Source organism: Kryptolebias marmoratus, linkage group LG2 (genome assembly GCF_001649575.2).
Source record: "Kryptolebias marmoratus isolate JLee-2015 linkage group LG2, ASM164957v2, whole genome shotgun sequence".
Lineage (NCBI taxonomy): Eukaryota > Metazoa > Chordata > Actinopteri > Cyprinodontiformes > Rivulidae > Kryptolebias > Kryptolebias marmoratus.
The window spans coordinates 19,932,239-19,943,843 of NC_051431.1; the positions used below are offsets into that span (position 1 = coordinate 19,932,239).

General features: G+C 47.0%; 1 protein-coding gene across 2 annotated transcripts in view; it reads right to left on the minus strand.

The window, feature by feature from the left end:
- The window catches only part of tnfrsf19 (tumor necrosis factor receptor superfamily, member 19), a 19,247-nt gene extending 8,502 nt beyond the window's left edge, over nt 1-10,745 (minus strand). The window contains exons 1-5 of one of the 2 annotated variants that reach the window (XM_017420136.3): nt 10,521-10,745; nt 9,405-9,496; nt 8,856-8,969; nt 2,482-2,660; nt 2,302-2,387 (exon numbers count right to left, since the gene is read on the minus strand). In XM_017420136.3, coding sequence (XP_017275625.1) covers nt 2,302-2,387; nt 2,482-2,660; nt 8,856-8,969; nt 9,405-9,470 — 445 coding nt within the window. In that variant the 5' untranslated portion in view covers nt 9,471-9,496; nt 10,521-10,745. The remainder of the gene's footprint in view (nt 1-2,301; nt 2,388-2,481; nt 2,661-8,855; nt 8,970-9,404; nt 9,497-10,520) is intronic. The other variant, XM_017420135.3, reaches the window with a different exon arrangement.
- Between the last annotated feature and the right edge of the window lie 860 nt (nt 10,746-11,605).

The following is an 11,605-nucleotide window of genomic DNA, read 5'->3' on the forward strand; positions in this document are numbered from 1 at the left end:
GGGGGGGGGGGGGGGGATTTACAGTCCACCCCACCCGGCACAGCTGCACCGCTGCCCTGGGCCAGCGTGGCCTATTAGAACGATCTGCCCTTTAAGTTTTCACCACCCTCCTCCAGATAACCGTGGAGGGAGTGGGGGTGAGGGGGGTGGCAGGACTTTCAAACGTTTGGAAGCTCCACCGAGAGTCCCTGCAGGAGCCAACTACCGGGCCGTGTTCCCAGACACAATGGCCATTTTGTTTCGTGGGGCCTCCTCCTGTATCAAAACGGAAAGCGGCACAGATGGACAAATGAGGAGACAGAGGGAGGCCAGTTGTCTCAAGGTCAGAGCACACATACACGTGTTTTTTTTTTTGTTTTTAATCAATAAAGACAAAAGACTAAAGAACCCACCGAGCCGTGTTTGATCTGGTGACAGCTCCATCCTTGTGTGCGAAAACTGCACGAGCTGATATTAGAGCTGAAGATGTCTGGATTTATTCAAACACAGGACCTCCAACAAACAGCTGCAGCATCCTCTGCCAGCAGGAAATCACACGCTCTTACCAAGAGGACAAATTCACTCGACTGCTGCTTTTATTTGGAAACTTTAAATCAAAAGCTCGCATTTAACTACTGCATAAAAAAGGCCAAAAGGAAGAAGTTAATAGGATCTGCAGCCTACTGGAATGTGAGCGTATTGGAACACACCCACAGTGTTTGTTTTGTATAATGGCCATAAATTAGGCTGCTTAACCCAACACACTGACGGCTGTGACACGGTGATGAATGTAAAAAGGTAAGGCCTCACATTTCTTCAAGAAATGCATATCGCCCGCTGCCTTTCGTGCCTGAGTATCATCTAATCCATCCATTTTTTTCCCTTTCCGGGTCGAGGGGAGCTGGTGCCCATGTCCAGCAGTCACTGTGCGAGACGCGGGGGACACACCCTGGACAGGTCCATCGCAGGGACACATAGAGACGAACAACCACTCACACCTAGAACCCTAACCCTGGAGACAATTTTAGAGTTACCAGGTAAACAAACATGCATGTTTTTGGTCGTGTTTTTGTTTTTGGAGCACCCGGAATGAACCCATGCACGAACACCCAAGCTGGGAAGCAATCCCGCAACCTCCTTACTGGGAGGCGACAGCGCTAACCACTGCTGCACCGTGTCACCAGGATCATCTCATGTTATGTGTCAGGCAATAACAGAGTATGTGTTGTGAATGACTCTCAGCTACAGCCACCCCAAATTCTAGCTCAATATCTGTCAAACTGACTGAAATATAACCATTGTTTGTATTTCCTTTAGTCAGTTGCCTGTGGTGGCCATTTTGAATTGGGTTAATCAGTTATAGAAATGTATCCAATGATTATTTCCTGATAATTTCATTAAATTTCATCTAGTGATTAATGAGATATTTTGCTAACAGAGAGACAGACATGGTTCAAAAAACATTATCGTCTGCCTTTGCATTTTGGCGGCGGGCGACAAAAAAACCTTCACGACTGCGCAACTGTTTTTCTTTCCTTTTTGTTTTACTTTATTTTATTTCTGGCAAATGTGTTTGAGATATGATTCATTCCTTTTTTCCAGGGATGTTTGTTCATTTAATCCAAACTGAGAGCGAAAAAAAAAAAAAGTAAAAAATGACTGACGTGCTCTGAGCCCGTATAATCCCGTGCTGGCAACTCCTCCGTGTAGGTTAGCGGTATCCATTTCAGCTTTTCAACTTCCCGGCTTGGAAATCCAAGCATTTAGGATTTGCGCATATGGGATACGGCGTACTTATAGCCTGCTCTGTGAATGAAACACGGCCCACTCCACCCTTCAAAAGTTGTGGTTCTGGTTTACTCCGAGGACCTTGTGCTGGCATGTTTAAAGTGTGTGTGTAACTGTGTTTGTGGCACTACAGCCTGGGTTTTGGTTCTTGCAGCACTTGGCTCCGAGTTCAATAGTGTTCTGTAGAGGTTTGCTTTCAGACTATCGTACCCCTTGTTGTTTCATGTTAAAACATCTGCTATTGTGAATGAGGGATGAATAGCCTGTTTCATGGGAATATTTCAGGCTAAACGTGGTATCTCGCTGAGGCCGACCGGGCAACGAAATAATGCGCGTGGCCAAGAATGCAGTTTTTGCAGAAAACGGCATCATGGCTCACTGGCCACCAGGTCACGAGCACTCAGATTTTAGTGAGACTTCTATGGAAAATTTATGTATTATCTTTCAATTTTGAGTTCCCAACTAATCCCCCAACAATTGCAGCTTAGTGAGATACCACCTTAACTGGCAGAAAATGTACAAAAAAAGGCTTACAGTTTGGCTCATATGGAGGTGGAGGGTCGCCGCATGGTATGCACTCCATGTCTTGGAATCCACTCAGTTTAGTCTTCCTGTAATACCTGTTGAAGACGTAAGATTGTGTGCTGATGAGCCAAATTTTGTTGAACGGCTATGTTTTAAGAGCGCCGTGCCCTTCGCAGACCGCCCTCTTACCCCGGCAGACAGTCGCCACACACGGCGTTGCTGGTGGTGGAGCAGTTGCCCTTCTGGAAGCGGTTGATGAGCCCACAGTCCAGGCAGGGCTTGCACTTCTGCAGGCTGCGGTCCTCTTTGAAGCGGCTGCTGCGGCAGGGCACGCACCGGGCATCCTCTCCATAACCAAAGCCACATTCCTGCAGGGATTAGGAGGAAAAACACACCGAGTGAGAGGTGGGGTTGGTTCGGGCGACGCGCAGATGGAGAAAGGAGAGGGGGCCTGAATGTGAACTGCTGGGGGTCTTGGATTTAAAGACTGATCTTGGCTCCTGGGATCAGAGGCGAACAATGGCCTGCCTCTTTTGAGAGTCCATTTTACACTGGCAATAATCTCCCTGACTCCCTCCGTATGAATGAGCCGCCTTCCGCTGCAAGACCCCAGAAAGGCCACGCATTTGAATGACAAAGCCTCCAGGGGACACCCACTGTTGTATTATTGCGGGTTTATTGCTGCGCTTCTGAGCTACTCCCACTCCGAGCGGACGCGGCGAGCGTCCCGCTGATTGAGAGGCCAGCAAGCAAAAAGGAAACTCCTCAGGAAAGAGGGCGCAGATTGTGAAGGAGGCGATGAAGAAAACCTGATGAATACTATTTTGTGTGCCCTAAAAAAAACCCTACAGCTTCCTGCAGATGGGGGAGTGATCTAATGCTCCCTTTCAATGAGCTCACCTAGGCCCACCTTTAAATTCTTATTGTTTTTGTTAAACACGAACTAGATTAAATTAAAGGCCTAGCTCTCCTTAAAGAAGTGCACATTGCCCGCCGCCTTTTAATGGCAGAGTTTTCAACTATTATCTTGTGTTTGAAAATTATGAAACTAGTGTTTTAGCCAAATCCTGAAAATACTGTTAGGTGCAATCTCACATCATACTGCAATCACAGCATCATGCGATTGCTTAGCTGTCTGAACATGTTGGGAAGGACACTCAGCTACTACCACATCAAGGTTTAGCTCAATAGCTGTTTTTGTATTTTCTAAGATCAGCTGGTTGAGGTATCCATCCTAAATTGGGTTGATTTGAAAAACAAACTTGAGCTTAATATTTTACATGATAGCTCTGCGTGTCACACTCTGCGGGGGGGGGTGCCTTCGTCCTCCGGTCATTTATCACCAGCTCCGCGGCGGCTGAGCTCCAGTAATCCAGCTCTGCCACGCAGCGGTCTAAATCCTGGAGGACAGGTGGGAGCGGGGAGCTCGTTTTTCATTAAAGAGAAGGTCAGCTTCAAACAGGACGCCTCTCATCTCCTCTCTCTTCGCCCGTGTCCCGTTTCACGGCCCTGGCACGCAGTCCGGCTGGAATGTGGGCAGAAGATCCCGATACGGGCGGGGGGGGGGAGTCGGGCTCTGGCTTTAGGAGGAATAAAAAGGAAGGTTGGAGGCAATTATGTGATCCTGCGATGGCACCGCAAAGAAGATTAGGAATTCAGTCCTTCCAGCCAAACGCATGTGAGCCTGACACTGAAGCCTCGGGCCGCGCATGGCCAGGTGGCCCAGCCTGGGGTCGGACTTTTTGCAGCTGCTCCCCACAAACCCGCCATATAAGGCCTTACTCTTAAGAGCGGGGAACCCAAGGAGGAACCGGATAGGGGTGACTGATGAGTGATGAAAGAGGGAAAAGGGGGATTAAACGAGACTTGGGCGCCCATATTTGCGTGCCGCGATCGTGCCTTTTTCTGAAGACAGACCGTTGGATGGAGGCAGGCAGACTGAACGTGGCTCTTATGAAAGCTCTGCAGGACTCTGCTCAGTCACCCAGATCCACACGAAGGAAGGGCCCCTGGATGACAGGACCCAGCACTGGCACGAGCTCTGTCCATGAGGCGCCACATGGCAGGACGGGCTGATGCACACAAGCAGGTCAGAGCGCTGAAACAAAAAGGGAAATGAAGCCAAGTCCCTCTCCTCGTGTCCAGGCAGAACGTTTTATCAAGAAGCAACGTCTTCCTTCTTTTCTACCTGACAACAAAGCACAGCGGAGCTGACACCCTGCTCTGACCTGTTTAATCAAAACCACTGGAGCCTTTATTTGTATGAAAAGAAATCCACACAATGGAAAAGTTTCTCGTAACACAAAGTTATAATACAATAATCTGTTAAATGCTCCGCTCTTTTGATCTTCTGAAGGCAGAACGTTTAAAAAGAGTTAATGGTCTAGCCTTCCTTGAAGGAATGCATATCACCCGCTGCCTTTCACGCCAGAGGTTTAAACTCAGATCATCTTATGAAGAGTTGTTTTGGTCATACCGTGAAATAACATTACTTGCAACTTCAATCAGATTTTGCTCAATCTATTAGTGCCAAAAGTATGAATTGTGAATGACTCTCAGCTTCTACAACACTAAATTTTAGTTCAATGTTTATAAAACTGACAGAGTTGTAGCCGTTTTTGCATTTGCTAAGGTTAGTAAATCAGTGGCGGCCATCTTGAATTAAAAAAGGTTATCTGTTGTAGGTTTTCCTTCAGTGATAAAAATTACAACAAACCACTTTCAGAAAGTAGTGAACTATAAAAAAATGATGCAAATGAACCTTAAGTTTCCATAAAGTACCCAGAAACGGTTTGATCTCATTCAGCTCCTGATGAGATGCTTCACATCCCATTTTCCCGCATGCACTATCTCCTGATCTGGTCCGGGTGAGACTGCCAAGCAAAACAGCTGCGTGGAGAGGCAGTGAGGGGGGGGTGGGTTGTTCAGATGGACAGATATTTCAGAGATTAGAACGGAGTCACATGGTGGGGGGTGGGGTGGGGGGGGTCATATGATCCTGCAATAAAACAAGTCTGAAAAACAATGCCAAGTCAGTTCGGCACGTAACACGCTCAAACCTTCCCTTGCTTTCTATTAAACTTGTTAAACTTCTTTAGACTCAGGAATCATCCACCAAACAGCAAGAGTTGTGGTTTCCAGCCCGTGCCACCCGGAGGTTTCAAGTTTTGCAACCGTGGCTGAAAGAAACCGCTACACATTTCTTAATGTTGTCCCATCAAAGTCATGTGTCCCTGCCCTATGCGTGGCCTCGGACAGTTTTCCAGAAATGCACTAGAAAGCCAGGAGCCCTTTGGTCTAAATCGCTTGTTGCAACACAAACGAGTAAGTGCCCGCCCGTGAATAAAAACCTAGAATGAAATATGTCAGGGAGAGAAAGAGTAGCTGGTTTTAATGGACATCCCCTCGGTGTGGGTGGCTCGTTCGGCTACAGTTAGCGTGGCGGGCCTAATTGATGTTTGTCAGCCGGCCTCAGAGCGGCTTCCAGAGGCAAACTTCCAGAGCAAACTGGGCCACATTCCTCGGAGATCTCTATGGCAGCTGCACAGAGGGACTCCGAGAGTCCGCCTCCCTCCCCGCCGCTCAGCCTCGGCCTTTTTCAGGGGAAGTTCAGGTTACTCTCACGTCTCAGATCACAAGTTGTTGGTCTGGGAAATTTTTTTTTCCTCCGGGGTCCGGGCCCCGGTCTCCCCTTTGAGCCGGCGTCCCGCTACCTTCAGAGAAAGAGTGAGGCAGCCAATTATTAACCAGGACCCCAGGGTGGCTCGCAGCTCTCCTGCCTGTTCTGGCAGAGGAACTGGAGAGCTACTGAGGCGTATTACTGAGCACACAGAGCATGTTTGTGTGCTCAGAGATTAAAGGCAACTGGGCTTAAATGCATGTGGGCAACAGATGTAAGGGGGGTGGGGGGGGCGCTGAGTTTGTCATCTGCGCTCATTGATGTAGTGAAGTGTAAAACCACCTGAACTTTATTTACCTGTCGCTAGTCATGTTTTCAGTGCTACAAACATGCCATAAATCTTAAACTATCGAGGTTGTGATGACACTTTGTTTCTTTACTTCAAAATTATTAGTACTTTTTTTAAGTGGGGGTTCTGTGGAAAGGTTACTGTATGATCAATCAACATCTTACCTGTTGCAGACAGCTGTACGAGCGACTTCAAGCTAGTCTGAACGCGACCGAGCCTAAAGTGGAATACCGCCATCTTGAATTAACTCTGATCTCGGAGGTTTTATAGTAGTTCACGAGAACGCTGCTTCTTAAACCTTTTACACTGCCATCTGTTCTGCATGACCAGGTTAGTTACACCTGTTTCTGTGGCTAAATGCGAGAGCAAACGCCTGCGGCAGCAGCTGGCTGTAGCACGTCCAGTGCAGTTCGAGGGAGCTTTGGCCAACGTATTGAAAGATTTCTGTCGGAATGACCTTGTAATGTGAAACCGACAGTGGTGTAAAGGTTTACGGTGGCAACTCAGAACTGCGAGAAAAGCAGGCGGATTTTCAGCTGCAGCCCCACTGAATTCTGCTCGTCCGTGACCAAGCTGTGCCGCAGTGTTTCCCGCAGCCAGGTTTACAAAGTAACGAGCTATTTTCAAGCGCACGGCTAGTAAAACTGTGTTTTATGCCGTACACGCTACTTCATTGCCCACCTCCGTACCCCACGGCCTAAATTTAATCTACCGGAGCAAATTTCAGAAATGAAGATGACGTTCTTTCGGCTGCGCCCTTCTTCAGGGAGTCACCACAGCAAGATTTGGCAGCTGTTTTACACCTGACACCCTTCCTGCCCCAACCCGGGCTTGAACCTGCAGCCTCTTACGAGACCGCGGCACTGACCACCAAGCCACCGCAGCCCCGTTTTAGAAATAAAGATAATAAGTACATTTTAAAATTTGCCTATCAGAATATTTGTTAGCCCTGGACGTTTGAGGCTGTATCCGCTGTGGTTTTCTGTCATAGAGGAGTTTCCATGCAGGTGTCAGAATTACAGAAACTAAACTGAGGCTACTGGAGCCGTTGAATTTTATTATGTAATTTATCTTAGATGATACCAAGACTGAAGTGAAACCTTTTGACTATCAAATCAAAACGAGAAAAAAATGCCTTTCTTGATGGTTTAAAAATATAGCATCTCAACATTTTTCACTGCTGATTCAGCTTTGCTCGCTGTAATAATCGCGACAGTAAACGATTTTTTTTTCCCCCCTCGTTGCCGCCAGTTAAATCGTGTTTAATTGCCTCCACATCACTGCTTACTCCCTTTAAAAGGTGGGGTCGGTGCATGACTGCTGCTAAAGAAGAAAGCCTTCTTGCTTACCAGCCTTAACTGACACTACAGAGGCCTGTTTGTACAAAACACACACACTCACACACACACAAAACTGTGGCTAAGGGGGCGGAAAAATTGTATTCCTTGTTGAGAGAGCAGCAAGCTTAGGCATGGCTTGCTTCAGAGAGTGGAGACAATGAAGTTGGACAAGGAGCGACGGGGGAAAGACAATGGAAGCCATTCAGTTGCGGGAGGTCAGAAAGTATGGGTGTGACTGATTAAAGGAGGGCCGGCGTTCTGCAGGAGCTAATAACCGTTTGGCTGCTGTCGGCGGGAAAGACAGGAAGCCAGTCTTTTCATCCTCTGAACTACAGGTTTCCAACTAACAAAAAAACCCTTCCAACTTCTAACCTCGAGCGAAAGTTAATTCAGTGAACCTGTCAGGGAGCCTTGGTGTTTCTACAGTCCATATTAACCGCCCGCCGCTGAGGGCGAAGGCAGAGCGATCGGGTTGAGGTTTTTTTTTGCCCATCTCTGAGCATTCGTTTGTCTGAACCGTCGGCAGAACATCTCACGAACCACTGAATGAGTTTTAAAGGAACTTTCAGAAAGTAACCGTATACATGTAATCAAGCCAATCCAAGATGGCCGCCACAAACGGTCATCCTTCGCGAACACAAAAGTGGCTTCAACTCAGTCAGTTTGACAGATACTCCAACTAAAATTTGGTGAGGTTTGGTAGAAGAGACTTTGCTAACTGATTGTCCAAGATCTGTATTTGAAACTTTGGCATTAGTACTGAAGTCGACTCTGTCTGTTAGCAAAATATCTCACGAACCAATGGATGAATTTTAATGAACTTTTCAGCCAATAACCAGTGGTTGCGCATCTACAACCGGTTAGCCACTGCAACTCAAGATGGCCGCTACAGCCAACTGAGAGTAGAAATCACAAAAGTAGCTATAATTCAGCTAATTTTACAGATAACATGCTCAAAGTTGGAGCGGTAGTAGCCGAGAGTCTTCCACATCACACACGAGATATGGTGATATCTGTTACAGCTTGCAGACGGCGTTTTGCTTTTAAGGTTTGACTCAACCTGTCACAACTCTGTCATTTCTTCAACTAAACTGAGATCGTCCTGTTCTTGAAACCCTGGCAGAAAAGACGACGGGCGACATGCATTCATTCGAGGAACGCCAGATCCTCACTTCCTAAAGAAACACTCGGAAAGGGGGGGAATGTTTCAGCTCGGGGAAGACGGAGAGATTCTGAACCGGTTTGATGCTCCAACCTTAGAAAGCTCCTGTCCCGCGTCGCACTGTTTGCAGGGCTTGCAGCTCCCGAAGCGGTCCTTGTACTCCTGCTCTCGGCACTCCCTGCTCTCCTCCATGGCTCTCACGTGGACCTGGGGAGCGTAGGGGAGGGGGGAAGTTTGGTGAAAGTTAGAGATTCCTGCATTTCATCACCACAGCAGATAACACAAGGCTCATTCCACAGCTGCTCATCACTTTGTCTGCGTTAAAGGGGGGTCTACCCCTCCCCTTCCTGAAAATAAGTCTGCAGCAGCTGGGATGAGATAAGATCAAACTTTAATGAGTCCTGTGGGAAAACTTCATAGCTGGGAACAATACGGGGATCACAAAAAGCTGGCAGTCTGATAACGAACACAATCAGAGGAGAACAATGGGAGTAAAATGAGACGCAGCTCTGACAGAGGAGGTTCGATCCGTGCCACAGTCCTCGAGCCCAACGCTGCTCCGAGGCGCCGATCAGCTGAGCAAGCACTGAAAATGGCGAGCTCCTCCTGCTGAATCGGTTTCGGGGAATCGCAGAAACTCACCAGGGCTGAGGCGACGAGATGCGCAGCCAGAAGGAGGGACAAGGCGTGCTGAGGTCTCCAAGGCATTTTCACGGGTCACCTGCTGCTTGGGGCTGAAACAAGGACAAAATGGCGAAACGCTTGAGTGTGCGCACACAGTTACACACGTTTACACACAGTTACAGTTTCCATGTGAGCTCTGTTGGTTTCAGGGGCTGAGAGATGAGATGAAATTATAAAATCTGGTTTGATTTTCTCCAGCAAACACAGGCAAGATCGAGCTTGTTTCATGCCTTCAAACCCTCCTGAAACCTGAAAGCTTCACAACCAGCCTGCATTAAAGCTTTCGCTCCACATTCAGCCATTTTCAATATATTTACAGGTCAAAGACACATGCTTTAAAGGGGGGGGAACATCTGCAAAGATCTTCACTTGATGTAAAGATTAGGCGGCAAACTTTAATTTTTCCAGACATCCTTGAAACTTTACGTCCTCCTCGTGAAACAGATGTTTGCAGCGAAAGGGTCTTTTACACTAAAACGCAGCAATAAAGGAAAATAAATTGATTAATTTCTGTATTTTCTTCACTCCTGTGCTGCACCTGAAAACAAAGGGCTAAAAATGCAGTTTTTCCCCACATCTGTTTTGTTATTCTTCTTTTTTTAATTGCTCTATCGTTGAAAGACAAATCAAAGCCTGACTCAATGAAAGAAACAATCGTCTTAAAGTCACAGGACTTTTTTTAAATAGAGTTAAAAGATGCTGCTCGTCCTTTTGACCTATACATGAAGTTGATATTTATGGGATCAGGTTTAGCAATGAAACCAAGACTCTAGAAAATCAGAAAACACTTTAAACTAGTCCTCTCCACAGAAAAGCCCACCTAGTACTCTGCTATCTAAGCTAAATCAGGATTTTGTTGACATGTTTAGCCTGTAACTGAGCAGCTTTATAGACTAATTTGATGTTAAAGACACGCTTTGCTTTATCTCATTTTGTCTTCAGTCTCACACAGCCCCCACAAACTTTGAATTAAAGCCTGAAACGTTTCCAAATATATTCACAAATAGCAAATAAGATTGTAAATGAGCTAAGTTGTTGTGGTTCCGCTCGCTGCGAACACGAAGCATTTCTTACCTGTTTAAAAAAAATAAAGAAGAAAAAATGGAAACAGGAGCGCGTGGGTAAAAAGTTGCTGGAAGAAGAAAACGAGTCGTCGGGCAGACCGGTGAGAGGCGTGGCGGCGTGGGGTTGTTTGTGTTTGTTTCCAGCACCGGTCCGCTCCCGGTGTCAGAGTGTGAGCCCGCACCGCCCAGCTCTGAGCCCCGAGCCGCCGCCGCCGCGGCTCCACCAGGACCCCAGCGCCGACATCAAAGACGGAGGGGCGGAGAGGGGGGCGGGGTCTGTGAGCTGATCCAAGATCAGCCGGCCTACATCAAAGGGGCCGGCTCTCACGCGCACAGCACACACACACAGCGCGCTGTGTTCGTCGGGGGATCGATATGAGAGCTTTAAACTTTCTAACAAGAGTCAATAAATGGAAATGATCAAATGTGTTTTCGGTCAAACCTTCAGAAACCGTGTTGTGCGCTCGGAGCGTGTGTCCTAAACGACTCTCAGCTACTACCACACCAAGTCTTAGCTTCAGCATCCAGTGACTGGCGGTTTTTTGTTTCTGCGACGTTCGCTGTGGCGGCCATCTTGAACTGGGTTGACTCTAAAAGTGAATCAGCCGCACATCCGGTGGCCTTCTGAGAGCTGTTAGATATTTTTCCAATGACTTATATAAGTCATTGTATTTTGCTAACAGGCAGAGCTGACTGTAGATGGCGGAGGTATGAACGAAGACTCTGTGTTCAGGATCAGTCTCTGCTGCTACCAACGCCAGAGTTTTAGCTCGACTTCTGTAAAACTGGCTGAGTTGTAACCATATTTGTGTAACCTGGTGTGGCGGTCATCTTGAATCGTGTTAAAGTAAGATGTGTTCACTGGTTCATGGGGAATTTCAGTGACAAAAAGATGCACACTCACAAAGGGAGATAGATGCAGCGTGCTTTTATTGTGAAAATACAGCTTAAAGTATGAATTAAAGCACATTTAGTAAAACTTTTTTTTCTGGTTGTTTCTCATGAAATTGCAAAATTTGTACTGTTCAAAGTCTTGAGTCATGTCTCAACGTTTTTATGTTTCTCTTCCAAGAAGCCTGACTATGTTGCAATCTT